This window comes from Beta vulgaris, chromosome 8 (genome assembly GCF_026745355.1).
Source record: "Beta vulgaris subsp. vulgaris cultivar EL10 chromosome 8, EL10.2, whole genome shotgun sequence".
NCBI lineage: Eukaryota > Viridiplantae > Streptophyta > Magnoliopsida > Caryophyllales > Amaranthaceae > Beta > Beta vulgaris.
In genome coordinates this window covers 2,094,724-2,112,566 of record NC_079209.1, presented here as the reverse complement: position 1 = coordinate 2,112,566, position 17,843 = coordinate 2,094,724, and the positions used below count along the sequence as shown (strand labels likewise).

General features: G+C 33.0%; 1 protein-coding gene across 1 annotated transcript; it reads right to left on the bottom strand.

Moving 5' to 3' along the window:
- Positions 1 to 11,053: 11,053 nt before the first annotated feature.
- LOC125492259 (uncharacterized) lies at positions 11,054 to 16,013 on the bottom strand. Its single transcript, XM_048634416.2, has 3 exons — positions 15,646 to 16,013; positions 15,236 to 15,454; positions 11,054 to 11,649 (listed from the first exon to the last, which is right to left on the bottom strand). Exons 1-3 carry the CDS (start codon positions 15,742 to 15,744, stop codon positions 11,287 to 11,289), a joined length of 681 nt encoding a protein of 226 aa, XP_048490373.2. The 5' UTR covers positions 15,745 to 16,013; the 3' UTR covers positions 11,054 to 11,286.
- Positions 16,014 to 17,843: the final 1,830 nt, after the last annotated feature.

Sequence of the window (17,843 nt, the reverse complement as noted above, 5' to 3'; positions counted from 1 at the left end):
AAAATTTTCCCTGAATCTTTTCTCAGTTCACGTCGATATTCATGGCGGAGTACACATCTGCAAGCGAGGGAAAAAGAAATCTCCTCCTTTTGATGGAGGAATCATACAACAACATAAATAGTTGTTAGAATAACTTGTACATTCATTATTAACTCAAACGTGCAGAGAATGAGCCAAAACTTCTCGCCCTGTTCAATAAATTTCGTGAAATCAACTCCAAAAGTGTGCCCCAAATTGATGAAATTAAAGAAAATTCTGCCAAGATGAGTAGTATTAAGGAAGAGAATAGTGATATCATGAGCAAAATGATCGAAATTGTCACTGATAGGAATGACTATCGTAGAGAATTGTTTGCCTATTTCACTCCTCATCTTATGGGTTCAAGAGAATTAGACGTAAAATCTGTTGCAACTGCAAGCTGGATTAAAAATCTCAAGACCATGTGATGGAAAAGACAAACCCTGCAGTATGTTAAAATTGACGTCTGAGTCATTTTGTACAATTACTTTGAGTAAATATATAGGACTTTATATTGTTGATTTGTTGATTTTTGGATTGGAGAATATGAAACAATTAATGCAAATAGTTGAATAATGTTGTAAATATTTTCTTGATTAATTAAAATACTAAGGATTGTATTCCATGCTCAGGCCATCCCAAGTATTACGGAGGCCCTGTACGACTATCATTAAACGAGGCTTTAATCGGTGAACATGAACTACTATTTAATAACAACTAGTTTTTAGGCCTGCCCAATTAATTATAATTTTCATTTATTAACATTTTACTTCACAAATATTATAACATATGGGATCAAATTTTATAGGATGCATTTTCTATTTTTTTTATTATATGCGTGTTTATATAAAGTAAACACACTAAGATATAGCCCCACGTGGCACAGATCTTTGCTTAGAAACAAATTTTAATATATTAGTATATATATGTTGTTAAAGTTATAATACATCATATAATGATTTTGAGTTCTAATATTAACCTTCTAATAATGGATGATAAAGCAATATGTAACTAAAAAAGATGCCAACAATGCCAACTAATTCCTTAATCACTCAAACAAATATAACTTTACACGTGCTTCCTATAACAATTAATACATCATTGTTAAACTCTTTTTGACAAAATAAAGCTTGCAAAACGATATAGCACTAGTAGAATAAATGCTATTTGCTGCAGTTAAAAAGTGCCATATTGCTGCGGTTTTGGACGCGCAGCAATTAAGGGGGCAACAATAGGTATTAATTATATTGCCGCGGTTTTAAACCGCAACAATATCGACAAATATTGTTGCGGTTTTTAGGCCAAAACCGCAACAATATGTGTTTTTAAAATACTAAAACATACAGGTATATTGTAACATATTGCTGCGGTTTTTTAGCCAAAACCACAGCAATAGGGAAAGAGGTAGGTCAAAAAAACATTTTTTTTTTTTTTGCATTTTGTTATCAAATTTGAACAAATTCAAACCAAACCACTATCGCATCCATTATCCACCAAACGAAATGAAATAAATCTTAGTAAAAAAAATTACATAAATAACACAAAATAATAGCTAAAAGTAGCATAGCTAACAATTACTCCAAATTTCGAGTAAATTAATCCAAAATTCGAAAGCTAGGACAACAATTAACAAACCAGACCAAAATTCGAAAGCGACCAAAATTAACAAACCAGACCCAACATTCGAGTAACATTACTCAAAAATTAATTCGAAAGCCATGACGAAAATTACACAGAGTATAATTCACTAGAAATTCGAAAACCAGAAATTCTCGTTGACGAAAATTAATGAAATTACAAAAAAAAGGTGAACTGAAAAAAAATACCCCTAGAATTCTGAACAATGTTGACGGCGAAGAGATTAGACGAGAGACGTGAGGTTGGTCGCGACGCGACGAACGACGGAGTCTCTTCAGTTGGTTGCGACATAGAGTCTTCGTCTCTTCGCGTCTCTTCGCATTTCTTCGCGTCTATTCAGTTGGTTGCGACATAGAGTCTTGTCTCTTCGTGTCTCTTCGCGTCTCTAACAAGTAGGGCACTATGTTGTTAATCGTTCTACACGCCATATTAGGTGATTAGACTGCCCTGGAGGCCATGTATATTTATTTATTTATGAAATAACAAAGTGATAATCACTTAATTTAATTACTTTTCTTAAACTAACCTATGTTTACTTAGGTTAATTATAGTTTATACCATTATACTTATCAGAAATGGCACCATCCAAGTACAGAGGATCACTCAACATTGGTTTTCAACTTTCCATTACAATAAGCATCTTAGGGTGCGTTCTGTTCAACTTAAAAAATTAAGTTTCAGGTCCAATAAGTTCAGATAAGTTGCAATAAGGTCTAATAAGGGCAATAAGTTCCAATAAGGTCTAATAAGGTGCAATAAGTTCCAATCAGGTGCAATAAGTTCCAATCAGTGCAATAAGTTCCAATCAGGTCTAATAAGGTCCAACAAGGTCAATAGTCAATGTTTAATAAACATTTGTATTATTGTCCATTATTTTGTTATTCATAATTTCATATCACTATTAGCTGATTATGTTATTATTAGAATTTTAATTAAAGTACCACAATGATTATATAGTATTATACTTGTATTAGTGTCTATTATTTTATTATTTATTTGTATTATGTCTATTATTTTATTATTTATTTATATTATGTCTATTATTTTATTATTCATATTACTATTAGCTGATTATGTTATTATTAGAATTTTTTATTAAAGTACCACAATGTATATTATTATACTTGTATTATTGTCTATTTATGATTATTCATATTGCTATTAAATAATATTATAATCATGGTCAAATAATTAAGGTTAACAATAATAATAATAATAATTATTATAATTACAATATTTTGCAATAATAATTATAATTACATTATTTTATTATTTATTTGTATTATGTCTATTATTTTATTATTTATTTGTATTATGTCTATTATTTATTATTCATATTAAAATTTTTGCTTTTCTACTAGTGTTTTATAAAATCAAAACAAGACTATTAGATATATTAGTGGTGAAAGTTATGTATAGGCAAATATATAAATAGTAAATTTTTTTGTTAAATTAATTATCATAAGAGATAATTAATAATCATTATTTTTTAAAGGACGAATTATAATAATTATTACTCCATAAAAAATTTTGAGGGTAGTATTTACGTTAGTGGTAATATTTATGTTATTAATGATCAATTTTTTTGTCTAATAAGGTCAAATAAGTTTCAATCAGGTCTAAATAAGTTTCAATCAGGTCCAATAAGGTCTAATAAGTTTCAATCAAGGCCAATAAGGTCTAATAAGTTTCAATAAGGTCAATAAGTTCCAATAAGGTCCAATAAGTTCAATCAGGTTCAATAGGTTGAATCAGGTCCATCAGGTTTAATAAGTTCCAATAAGTTCAATTCAGGTTCAATAAGTTCAGTTCAGATAAGGTCCAATAAGTTCAGGGCCAATAAGTTGAATAAAACGCACCCTTAATCGCCAACATTCTAAATTATTCCTTCGTCAAAATACATGATTGGGGTTGGAGAGTAAGTTTAGGAGGTGCAGACCATGCTAATACTTAAGGTTATATGATGAGCAATAATATCTTTGAGTCATTTTTGTATCAAAATAGAAACAGATGTGTTGTCTCTAGCACATTGTTGTTGGAAGTCTATGTCTTCCAAAGGGGCCAAGAAAGGAAAATGTTTGAGTAACCCTTAGGGTTGCCAACCCTCTTAGACACATTAGATTAAAATATTGATATGTATGTAATAAATGAGGAGAGAAGAGACATAAAAATAATGTTTTAATGTATTCCTAACCAATGAAAATTCAATACCCTTAGGGTCACTCAATCAATCTCCGCCAAGAAAATGGCATTTGCTTTGGCATGTAACTTATCAAATTAATGGACAGACTACTGTCTACTGATATCATTCTAGCAAAGGTTCAAACATCGAAACGTGTCTCACCCAGTGAAAGCAGGTGCAACACACTACTAAGGGTGCGTTTTGTTCAACTTAAAAAATTAAGTTTCAGGTCCAATAAGTTCAGATAAGTTCAGATAAGTTCAGATAAGTTGCAATAAGGTCTAATAAGTGCAATAAGTTCCAATAAGGTCTAATAAGGTCCAATAAGTTCCAATCAGGTGCAATAAGTTCCAATCAGGTGCAATAAGTTCCAATCAGGTGCAATAAGTTCCAATCAGGTCTAATAAGGTCCAATAAGTTCCAATCAGGTCCAATAAGGTCCAAATAGTCAATGTTTAATAAACATTTGTATTATTGTCCACTATTTTGTTATTCATAATTTCATATCACTATTAGCGGATTATGTTATTATTAGAATTTCAATTAAAGTACCACAATGATCATATAGTATTATACTTGTATTAGTGTCTATTATTTTATTATTTATTTGTATTATGTCTATTATTTTATTATTTATTTGTATTATGTCTATTATTTTATTATTTATTTGTATTATGTCTATTATTTTATTATTCATATTACTATTAGCTGATTATGTTATTATTAGAATTTTTTATTAAAGTACCACAATGTATAGTATTATACTTGTATTATTGTCTATTATTTGATTATTCATATTGCTATTGAATAATATTATAATCATGGTCAAATAATTAAGGTTAACAATAATAATAATAATAATAATAATAATAATTAATTTTTTGATTTTCTACTAGTGTTTTATAAAATTTAAACAACACTATTAGATATATTAGTGATGAAAGTTATGTATAGGCAAATATATAAATAGTAATTTTTTTGTTAAATTAATTATCATAAGAGATAATTAATAATCATTATTTTTTAAAGGACGAATTATAATAATAATTATTCCATAAAAAATTTTGAGGTCAAATAAATTTCAATCAGGTCCAATAAGGTCTAATAAGTTTCAATCAGGTGCAATAAGGTCTAATAAGTTTCAATCAGGGTCAATAAGTTTCAATAAAGTCTAAGAAGGTCAATCAGGTTCAATCAGGTCTAATAAGTTCCAATCAGGTTCAATCAGGTCCAATAAGTTGAATCAGATCCAATCAGGTCCAATCAGGTTTAATAAGTTCCAATAAGTTCAGTTCAGGTTCAATAAGTTCAGTTCAGATAAGTTCCAATAAGTTCAGGTCCAATAAGTTGAATAGAACGCACCCTAAGCTGTCAAATCATGTAATTATTATATTAGATTGTTTTCTGATAACTAATTTCATCTTTTCTTTTTGTAAAATGGTGCAGAGTGCCTAAAGTATCAGCTAATGAACTTGGAGATAGGGTAACCTGTTAAACATGCTTATTCAATATACTTCCTCCGTTCTTTTTACTCGCTACACTTTTCATTATGGGAAGTTTCACATTACTTGCTACATTTCTGTTTTGGGCAATAAACTCTCTCTATCTCTCTCCTCCCACATGGGTCCCTTTTCTTTTTACTCTCTACCTCTCTCTTCTCCAAAAATTGCCTAGGAGTCCGTGAAATGAGAAGTGTAGCGAGTAAAAAGAAACGGAGGAAGTATTTAATTAGCTTTTGCTTGTAAATCGAGAAGTGACTGAATAGAGAAAATCCATGTTGAGTTATGCCCTTATACTTATGCCTTATGCAGTTATGCTATTATGCTTTCAATGTCCATCCTATTCCACATATAGGTTTAAACACAGCACCATATTGCAAGAAATCTTAAAGAATGTCACAGAAGAATATATGACCCCTAAGTTTAATTTCGATAAAGAGACAGCATGGAGGCCCTGCAATTCAGTTTGATGATGGACAATAATGAAAATGTTGAAAAGGCTGGGGCTTGTGCAAAAGAGCTTGACAATGTAAGTAATCCGAATTCACTTCATTGACAGTGAAATATGATGCTAACGACAACTGTAATCTAAGTAAACACGGCAGAGTCAAATTGCATCTTGATGATTGCTTATGAAATCTATTACATTATTATGTCATCCCATAGCCAAAACCAAATAATATACTTCCTCTACTTTTCAAATCACGGATTCCTAGGTAATTTTTGGAGAGGAGAGAGATAGAGAGAATGAAAAACAAAAGGATCCCATGTGAACATGTGATAGGAGAGAGAGAGGTTATTACCAAAATAAAAGTGTAACTTCCTAAAATAGAAAGTGTAACATCTAAAGAAAAACGGAGGAAGTATCCTAAATTTGCTTAAGTCGAGACTCAGGAACACAACTGGAGATCAAACTCGAGTATATTTCAACGTGTGACTTCCAAGTTTTTGTTGTCATCCTGACAAAAATGCATCAAGACTCAATGTTAATGCGCTACTATATTCTGTTCTTTTTCCCTCTTTAATATATTGTAGTTCTATTGAATGAAACAATACTATATATATTGTGCACAGCCAGTCTCAGTCGTTCTTTTCCAGTGGTTGGACTACTGTGTTTACAACGGTTGTGCTTAATACTAAAACAATAATTGAATGAAGATTTACTATAGAGAACTGTTTTCATGATTTGAATGATTTATTTGTGTTAGGTTATGAGTGTGAGTGGAAGCACATAGGTAGAGATTGAGAAAAAATAAGTAGAGATGAAAATACTGAAAGAAGAGTAATGAAATGTACACACAATTTATGTGGGAAAAATTCTCAACTTGAGGTGAAAATCCCACGAACGAGCACCCAAATTTCCACTATATGAAGAATAGCAGAGTAGAAGAATCCTAAATTATTAGGGTGCGTAACAAGATTAGAACATCAGTTGTAAATTTTAACAATCAACACAACCGTGCAGTTCAGAGGTTTGCATCCAAATTGATATCCAAAGAGCTGGAAGTTAAGGCATAAAATTACTAGTCACACTGATCACTAGAAGGTCAATCTCTCACTCTTCATTATTTGCACATGCATACACATACAAGGTGTTGCACTGCTCTATTGATTAGAGCAATTATCTAGGAACTGTATATTTTAGGATTATCTGAATGTTATACCCTTCTGAGGGGATAACAATATGGTGCTGTTGTTTTCTTTAGATTATGTTGATTTGTGCGTAGTGCTAGAACAGATATATGAACTTGCTTGTAAGATTTTTATTGAGAGGACTAGCTAATATTGATTTGCATTTTTGTATGGGTTTTGGCAAGTTCCTGGTTTACGACTTACTGGTGGCAATTTGGCACTATTGTTGTACTGTGCAGCTAAAATTCATGCTATGTAAAACTCATAAGAGAAACAATAGATGTTGTATCGTTGAATTTGGCTCTAACTTGTAACTTGTGTAACTTTGCACTAGTTGGATACATTACATGCATATGTCTAAATTGCCGAAGATTTAAACTTTTCCTATGTTTTCTTTTCCGCGAGTAATTCTAGAGGGTGAAGGCTATTAACAAATGTTATTAACAAGAAGCTCTTAAGTAATTTCCAAGGCGAGTTTGTAAGCAGAATAGCTTTAGGGTCAGAGGTATAAAAGGAGTACCTTGGATTGTTGGTGTTAGTGTATAAGAGTAGTTGTGAACTTGTAGTAGGAACCTTCGATGGTTAAAATGGTATCTCAAATGAAATTGGTGATGAAATGTGCAAAATTTTGGTATATGTAGGGAAGGTTTATATCGTTGATTCACTTGTACTGTTGTACTATACTTGAAATTGGAATGTCTTAATCTGGAGACGAATGGTTGCTGTTTTGCTTAAAACCCCTCTCCATCTTTCAAAAGGTTTTTTTTTTTTTTGACATCAAATCTTTCAAAAGGTTACTAGTGTAAGATAAGGACCTTATATTGAAAATAGTGGTTTTAGAAGAAAAGATTAGACCCCCTCTGGCGTGTAATCGAGTGATGAGACTACTAGTACGAGGGGGACATGGTTCGAGATAACGCTCCTTTTGCTTTGCTTCCGACTGTGAAACATTGGTGTGCCCCCATAATTCGCCCCTTGAAGCTTAAGACAGATACAACAATTTCTGAAGCCTTGACAGGCTTGCGTATAGTAGTGCATGACAATTTGCTCTTAAAGTTGAAGCCGAAGCTGTCAGATATTGATTTTGATGCAGGCTTGTGTTCTTTAGGTCGAATCAGATTGCTTGCTGAGGTGATGCTGTTGCGAGCTCAGATAAAGAGAACATCTTGTATTCAGGACTCAGGTCCGTCCAAATGACATTTTGGGTTAGATATTTTGATTATTTCTCTTTTGGTTTCCTGGTAGCATCTGTAATAAGGTGTCCAATAAAGCCTTACTTTCTTTTAAGGGGGGTTACAGTTTGGATAGAAGATACCCCCTGATCGAATAATCCCAACTTCTAGGGGAACTTTATTTGCGTACACTAATCTATTTTAGGTTTATAAATTATAATATATAGAAAATTTAGTAGTTCGAATCATTTTGAGAAGGTAACCCTAGAGTTGGGGCTGATTATGTATACTTCATGTCAATTTTTTAATAAAGCATACTCATATATTTATTTTATTTTGCAAAGGCACAACAAGGCCACTGATAATGAAGGAGATCAAAGTAAGAATGTGGATTTCATTAGCCGGTTACCTAATGATATCCTGGTGTTAGTGATGTATTTGTTATCTTTTGTGGAGATAAAAACAGCAGCAAGAACAAAAGCCTTCTTTCAAAAAGGTGGAGGCATGTTTGGCAAAACTAGCGGTTCTAGTAGCTGTTAGCGGTTGTAGTAGCGGTAGCTGTTGGGGGTAGCTGCTAGCTGTCTACTAGTAACTGTCAGCGGTCAGTGATTGAATTAGTTGTTTAATTAGAAGTGTTTGGCAAAAGTAGCTGTTGGAATTATTGTAAAAGATAAAAAAAAATAGTTAATTATTCTACCTTATGCTAATATAGGGTTTATTTGCTAGACCGCTACCTCTAAATCTCAAACGTGACTTGTAGTAACATTCCACAACCGCTACTCATAATCTACTCCAACTGCTACCCGCTACTACAACCACTACCTTACCAAACACTCATAATTTTCTTAAGTAGCGTTTCAATCTTGTCCAACCGCTAACCGCTACCTCAAACGCTAGTGCCAAACAGGGCCTTAATCTTGGAGCACCAAAATCCTGAAACTAGTGAACTACAAAAATATATTAAATGGGTTAACCAGGCTATAATTGCGAATCGCGCCACAAATTTGAATACCTTTAGAATACATTGTACTAGTACTACTTATTTCCATTGGTTCGTATAATGTATTGCTAATAACAACCTATAGAAACGAATGACATACATATATTATATGCTTCAAATAAAAACAAAAACAAAGATATGGATAGAAGATTTAGCTTTGCATTACTGTTTGTACAAGTATAAACTAACCAGGTTTGGGTTTATTTCAATTGTATGTAGGATTCCCCTGCTCCTACCGGATTTCCGGCGGCTTTTCCTAATGTTAAGCAATTGGAGTTTACAGTCTCTGATGCAGCAAAAGTTGATGAAAATATTCTGGGTTTGATCTCTTTAATTGAGGCATGCCCTTTATTGCACACCTTCAAGTTGAAGGTAGTTGCACTTTTTAATAACTTAAGTTCAATCATCATACAATAATTTTTTGCATAGAACAGTTGAGGACATATATACATAGTAAAAATGTGGAACTCGTTTCATTCTGAACTGTATCAAAATCTCGAAGACTGCTAAATGTGATCATGATCACCACGACTAGTAAATTCTTTTTCGTGTTTGGTCTACAGCTACAGCCTTGGGCACATAAAATATCATCATTGTCAGCAGTAAAGAATGATAAGATAAGTGCAGTACGTGCACATCAGCACCTTAAGACTGTCGAGTTTGTTGGATTTACTGGGAGCGCATATTCTGTTGAGCTTGCATTATGTCTGGCTGAGCATGCTCCTCTGGTGAACAAATTTATTTTTAATCCTTACAACACCGAAGAAATGGGTGAGCCACGCAAATGGTATGGCAAAGAAGGTATGTATAGAATACACCATTCGAAAACAGAGGCGGAATTGCTAGCCAATGGAATTAGAGGACTAGGTGTTGATGTAGTCATGATTCCATAACAATAGATTCAATTCGATCAATTGGATGTGTTTGAGAATTTACATTAAAGGCAGTCATTCTTTAGTATGCCTCACTTGTCAACTTACATATTCATGAAAATTAAGCATTTGGCGTGAGATTAGAGCTGCAAGGTTATGAAGTTTTAGACAGAAAAATGAGGTAGCTTTACAAAACAACAGACTATCCTCCACAAATAGGAGACATCAGAATTCAGACATAGTAATAGTATAATTGGAGCTAATTAATGAGATGTTGCAGCCCGATAGATGGGGTGATTCGGTTTGCGATTAGTATGAAAGCCGAAGTACAAGTATGGATTCTTTGAATCCAAGTGTTATCATAACATAAAGCTTTTGAAGCAGCCAATAAGAACTTGTAAAAACGAAAGAGTATATATAAATAATTTTGTGTTGTCAAGATTTATTTAAATGTATGTTTTTAAAATATTCAATAACTTTTACTAAATGAAATTTGAAAAATATTCATGACCAAATACGTGTGTTGGCAATCATGAAGTAGGTCTTTTTTGTTTTTCAAAGAGAGAAAAAGTGTAGTTGTTAGATAGTGTGGAATTAAGTGGGATAGGCTATGGTAGAAATGGAACAACTAACTATCAAATTAGAAACTGAACAAAAGCAAGAAGAAAAAAAACCATTAAAGAAGTTCATAAACTAATGCCAAGAAATGTCTCTAGTTCAGCAAAGTATTGGTATGCGTCTTGTGGAGTTGTATGCTTGATTTTCATGATTCGTATTTGTTTTTTTGAGTTTTGGTTTGTAAACTTTGGGTAACCATAGATGTCTATTTGGCTTGGCCTCATAGACAGGCTATGAATGTATGGTCCTTTGTTGATTAATAAAAGCTTACCTTTTATAAAAAAAAAAAAGGAAAAAAAAACGAAGAGTAGTATAACTTAGTAAATAGTATGATAAAAGGGACTTGCATAATCCCTGCAACAATTCTTAATAAACATTTTACTACTCATAATATACACAAACAATTTATAACATTTACAAAGTATAACAAAATGGGTATATATATGGAGTATTAGGAGTAAAAGAAAATTTTAAGACTAGGACATTTATCTGAACTGATTTCAATGGCTCAACAAGAAATTTGTAGAGTAACATAGTACGAAAGAATAGACCACTATGCTAAAAAGTAGGAATTAGTATAGACTAAAAGTCACTCAACAAAACTTCTCACTTCATTAGACTGCGGCAGTTAAAAGCAAAGCTGAATCATTGTTCTTCACCGAATATCCAAATGAGAAATATGGCGTATTTTGGGCCAATCCTCACCGTCTGGTTCTCGGCATCTATCTCTTAGTTCCTTATTGCACCAATGTATTACAAGTTCTGTAAGAGATTGCAGTGAACAAAGGGTCTTCAATTTTTTGCAGGAATGAATGCAGAGAGACCGAAGAGTGGTTACATGTTGAAGGCCCTCTGGGAGATTCACCAGCTTCGGAAGATAGCGTAATCTCAAGGAAGAGAGGGAGTGAAGAGATTTCCATGGCATATTCTCTTTCTCTTCCAAATCCAGCAGATCACAATGGCTAATATGGAGATCTTGTAGGTTTGTGAGATGCTCTATTCCTCCTCCTGACAAACTCTTCAAATTCCAGCAATTATCAATGGAAAGTTTCCGAAGGAAAGAGGCACAATTGTACTTTCAGTTGATTTAAATAATATGAACGAACAAAAACTTGTAACATCTGATCATCTAAATGTTTAAACACATAATTAGAAACACCATCCTCTTAAGGTTCGTTCAGAATATTCTTAGCATTATATAATAGGTTTAGGACAATATGCTGACGGCCAATATAATAAAGAGACTTGTTTCTCTTTACAGTGCTATATAGTACTGCAAACACAAGCTCATATTGACCAGTGACCACCCTTTTCATCACTCAACTCTGGTGCCAATATTACTATTAGAACCAATTGCTCAAACCAGTGTAGCAATTATGTTCCCAGATTCCCTTCCAAAGAATTACATCATGTTACTTATGAAGAAACCAATCCCCATCATGCATTAAAATGCACAAGCTCAATTCAAGGAAATTTGATGATCGCAACCAGAACAGAAAACTAGCAAGCATTAAGCATTTGATGCGTGATCAAAGAAGAGTAAATAGAATAAAGGTTAAAACTCATTAATTTCTAGTATTCTGACTACGTATATCTTGAAAGGGATTTTCACTTCCAAACAGAAAAGAGGAAAACGCATTGGGTGACTCTGCTTTCACAAAGTGAATTGTGACTTGAGATTTAGAATGCTATGAAAACTCAAAACGCATTACCGTTTAAAACAAAAGATTAACTATTAAGGCCACCTAAAAGATAAGAACATACAAGTATGAAGCAAGAAACAGAAGACCAAATCTCACATGAAGACATTTTGTAATAACTTATCTTCTGCGACACTAAAGATTATCCCATAAAACAAGGTCAAAAGTCACATTTAAGATAAGAATAGTAAAGTGGGTTTAAAATAAAAGCAAGTTATCGTGAAATCGTCTCATAAACAAACTACATGTTCATACCTACATATCTACTGTCTACATGTCCATGGATTTTAATACAAAGACCTCCATGCTTAGTGAAACATGGAGCACCAAGATAACTAGCGATGCATTGGAACCTCAAAGACAAATAGATAATGCAAATGTCAAGCTATACTATTCTGTTTTTTTTTTTTTTTTTTCATATTACAGTTGGATAGACAAAAAACTAAAGTCTGTTATCAAGGTCAGATAATTGGTGCTAATGTCACCCAACTAAGCATACATGTCCCTAGTTGAAAATATTTGGATGAAATTGGTACACTCAGATCACAAGGTGATATAATTTTGACCACAATATCCCAAACTCTTCGAGTTTTTCCATTGTTTATATAACTGGGAGGAAAAATGCCATATAAGGGGTCGAGCGAAGCGCAGAAAGATAATATATAAATAGTTTCCTTCTTTCTATTAATGGGTATTGCAAATTCATCATTATATGATGTAGAAGTATTTATCATATCAGCTCAAGTAAATAAAGCCATGCATACTTTTCATGCATAGCATATGATTCCGAATCTTAGTCATGTTAAATTGTATACAAACATGAAAGTTGGTGCACTAATTACTGTTTCAAAACTTTGTATTGGCTTTAGCATGAAAAAACAGTCACATTGAACATTCTGGATACAATGATTGCATCATTTCACATTATACAAGTGCAAAGAAGATGACCAATGAAACCACAAAAAGGATTGGAAAGTGCATTAATATTTATAGAAAACTGAAGTGTAAAACACTATGCCACCCTTTCTCTTCGTGGGAATCAAAGGCCAACCTTGACAATGACAAGCAATGTAAATTATGTGACATATACAGTGGTTGGTGCAAATTATTGAAGCAAACATCACAATCGTAAGCTTGCACAAAAACATAAAGAAAGTGGCAATAATTGATGTTTTATGTAGTCAATTTCTGCACTAATTGCAAACTTTTTCTCTACTTCATGGTTCTCTTTTAGTTGCAGTCATGCCATATATGATGACAAAGGACCCACGCAAAGAAGGAATATCTAGATACTTGAAGAAACAATGTGCCCTCCCTCAAAACATCCCATGGAATTATCAGTTAGATGTTCCAAAACGTTGAAAATTTAGATGTAAAGACTAATCTATTGTATCATTTACTGAGCATTGTTTTGGCACTTTAACCAAATAGTAGGTCACTGCTCCCTTATATTCAAAATGTGAAATTTTAAGAGCTAATCTATACTAATATATTAAAAAACGTTCCTAAGAAAGTCTATGTGCCACATGTCACTCCTCCCTTTTTTCTAGCATTATGTTATTATCCATTCAACTAACAATCAAAATGCATGAAGGAGGATTTGAACACTAGACCTCCTAGGATGAAAATCTCACTCATTACCATCTTAACTAGCAATGAGTTGTGAGATACCTCTCCCTATTAATATATAAATCCCTCATTTAAATATGAAAAAAGACAGGAAAAACGAGTTTTAAACTTTCTCAAATGCAAATAAAAAATAAAGTACTCAATGTATGGAGCCGGGGCATCGCCCGGGCCACACACTAGTTTTTATAAAATCAAAATAAAAAGTAAATACTTCATCCGTTCCCAATTAAATACAACATGTGCGACTTTTTCACTAATCACACTTTTCACTTTGACTATGATTTGTGATTTATAGATAACAAAAAACATAGTCAAGCGGGATAATTTTTATTTTTACTTATGTAATTATAGATATTTGTGGTCAAAATAATGCCTCGAGATGCATAAGAATGCATTTGTTGCATTGAATTCATAACGGATGAAGTATTAAAAATTAGAAAATAATACTTTTAGACTTGTTTTGAAAATAATATCTTCTCTAATTTCTAATCACAATATTATGGGAAAGTATGATGTCAAACTTCACATCAAAAAGTGGGAATGGCTTTTCTCCATTTCTCATTAAGTGACACACTTTTGACTCACACAACTTTAAATCTTTGACGGTTAATATCTCTAATTATGTATTTGTAAAAATTATAAACATTGATAGTCTGAAGATTTTCATTGAAACAAATCCAATAGTTTTTGATATTCTCAATTTTGTTTTTATATATTATTAAAAAAAATTACAGTCAAAATGAGGCGTATAAAACTATGAATAGTACATAAGTTAAAGTGTATCACTTATTAAAAAATCGAGGAATTGTAATACTTCTATGTTATAATGATATAAGAGCATCTATTTATAATCTAATTTTCACTTAATAATTCCTTATTTGAATGCTATAGAATATTGACATTTGACAATACTATGGCTTTAAGAAGAAGGGGATGGCCCATCAATGACATTGCCTGCGGAGTTAAAAAGTTTCCCAACTATTTTCTCCTAACCAAATCTTTTGTACAAAATTTATCATACAACCGGCTGTACGGCTGTACCATGAGTACGGTACACCCAAGACTATTTTTTTTTTCTCATTGCTCATTTAAAATCATCCAATTGAGCAAAATATACTAAACAAAAGTGTTCAAGTGAGCATAAATCAATTTTGATTGTACCATGGTACTCCACAGTGTATGATGAATGAACTCAATCTTTTCTGCAGTGTCCACAACACACAAAAAGACTGTAAATATAGAGAAAAAGATGAATGCGGGTGAATATGATCACACCTTGAGAAAAGAAAAAATGAAACGAAGGTTCTGTTTGTATTCATCTAAAGGCACATGTTGAAAGGCTGCATAACGGTCATCAAGACAAGCATCATTTGCGCCAAAAAACACTGTCACTGCCATTGGTGCTGCTTCATCCATCGCTGGAAACACCTTGTCTAATACTTTCACAGCCCATCTGGTGTTGTACCCACTGTATCCTCTTACCACAATATCAGCCTGATACAAAACAAAATTAATTAAAAAAATCAAAATTTGATCAAAACCCATACAACCCAATATAAAATCATGACTAAAAAAATCAAAATTTGATCAAAACCCATAAAACCCAATTGAAAATCATGAATAAAATATCAAATGATATAGTGATATGTGTTTGAGACATAAAGTCGAACAGGTGATGTGCATACCGTACGAGAGAAATGGTTGGCAAGAGAAGCACCCCAACCTCCATTACTGAAAGATTCTTCAGTTATGGAGTCTCCAAAGAGGTAGATTTTGGGCCTCATGATTAGTTTTTTCTACTCAATCTTCTGCAAAAAGACTTTGATGTCTTTGTATTCTTTTCGTGGGTTGCTGAGAAATAGATTGTTTTATGGAGATTGATGAACAAGATTAGTTTAAAGCTGAAGTAGTTTAAATGCAGAGCAGAGGAAATGGAGTATTAAATACAATAGTTTTTTCGTATTACGAGCAGTCATTATTACGACGAAGAAAGAGGTGAAGGAGAAACTCCCAAATAATCCCAGTCACTAATCCATAACGTTATCAAGGACTCTTGGGTCTAATGGTATGGACATATGGTTTCCTATCTTTCATATGGAAGACCAAGGTTCAAATCTTGGTAGGAAATTTGGAGCTTGTTGGGCCTATAGCTGAATGACAATTTGCGAGGGCAACATGGAGAAAATTCATCATACCACGAATTCCCGAAAGAGAGCAAAAAAAACCCGTAAAGTTGTCATTATTATACCTTCCGGCATCTTTTAGTTGCAAACTAGTATTCAGGCTCGGGTTACGCCACACCTAATTATATGATTGTTATCTCGGGATCAAATCTTAGGAACGCCTTTTAATATATTAACTAGTTATTAGGCCCGGGCTATGCCCCGAGTAAGAAAAAATTTCATTTCTTATTCATGCACGCCTTTTAATATATTTATATAGATTAATATAGATTGTTTATATATTGACTATGTTTGACAAAGACAAAAACTAGAGATATAATCCAGTCATCTTGTCTTGTAAAGCCAGACCCACAAAGAGAGACAGAGAGAGTGTGTTTGAAAGAAAAAGGGAGAAGAAGAAACTCATAAATTAGCCTAATTCATATAATTGAAAATGGAAGTCATTGTTGCAGCTTCAAGTACTAAAGAAATAGAAGCAAATAAATGGAGGCTATACAAAAGAATCAATAAATTATTAATAAAAGTTATTCGAGCTTAATGCCCCCTAATTAATTATATATTTTTTCTTGCACAATTCTCACCATAGTAAACTTGCCTACCTATTCTTGGACCTTGGAAGAAATTTTCAAAAATCAGGTTAAACGGGTCGATTTCAGGTCAACCCGACCGTTTATAAACATGTCGGTTCGGGTTGGAATTTGTGAATTGTTCAGGTAAACGAGTCAGGTTTGGGAGGTAAACGAGTCAGGTTTGGGAGGTAAACGGGTCAGGTTCGGATTTAGGGGTTGATCCGTCTATGCAAACAGGTTGACCTGAATTCGACCCGATTCGACTCACAGTCATACCATATATGATGACAAAAGACCCATGCAAAGAAGGAATAGCTAGATAATTGAAGAAACAATGTGCCCTCAAAAGTCAAAATCCAAAGCGTTAAAAGTTTAGATGTAAAGACTAATATATTGTCACTGCTCCCTTATTTTCAAAATGTGAAACTTATAGAGCTAATTTCTATAAAATAAAATAAAAAGTAATTTTTCAAACGGCTATATTCTCCTCCATTCCCCTAATTTATGTACAACGCTAAAGCCCTAATTCTTTCTTCCCAATCTCTTCTCTCTCGAATCTCCTCAAATACTTCAAAATTTTCCCTAAATCTTTTCTCAATTCACTACGATATTAGCTTACAAATCTGTACAACCCTAATCCCTAATTATATATTTCTTCCCAATATCTCCTCTCTCGAATTTCCGAGAAACTCTAATTCTTTTTTCCCAGTCTTTTCTCTCTCGCATCTCGTGAAATTTTCCCTGAATCTTTTCTCAATTCACATTGATTTTCATGGTTGCTTACGAATTTGTACAACCCTAAATCCCTAGTTCTTTTTTTCCAATATCTTCTCTCTCGAATTTACGCGAAATCCTAATTTTTTTCCCAATCTCTTCACTCTCGCATTCGGCGAACCCCTAATTCAAAATTTTCCCTGAATCTTTTCTCAATTCACGTCGATATTCATGGCGGAGTACACATCTGTAAACGAGGGAGAAAGAAATCTCCTCCTTTTGATGGAGAAATCATACAACAACATAAATAGTCATCAGAATAACTTGTTCATTTATTATCAACTCAAACGTGCAGAGAATGAGCCAAAACTTCTTGCCCTGTTCAATAAATTTCGTGAAATCAACTCCAAAAGTGTG

Excerpts from the sequence above, each read along its gene's own strand:
- LOC125492259 (XM_048634416.2), bottom strand. The coding sequence starts at position 15,744 with ATGAGGCCCAAAATCTACCTCTTTGGAGACTCCATAACTGAAGAATCT. Across the intron at positions 15,455-15,645 it reads CCAACCATTTCTCTCGTACG|GCTGATATTGTGGTAAGAGG; the intron begins GTATGCACATCA and ends GTTTTGTATCAG. Across the intron at positions 11,650-15,235 it reads TCATTTTTTCTTTTCTCAAG|AGTTTGTCAGGAGGAGGAAT; the intron begins GTGTGATCATAT and ends TGGAATTTGAAG.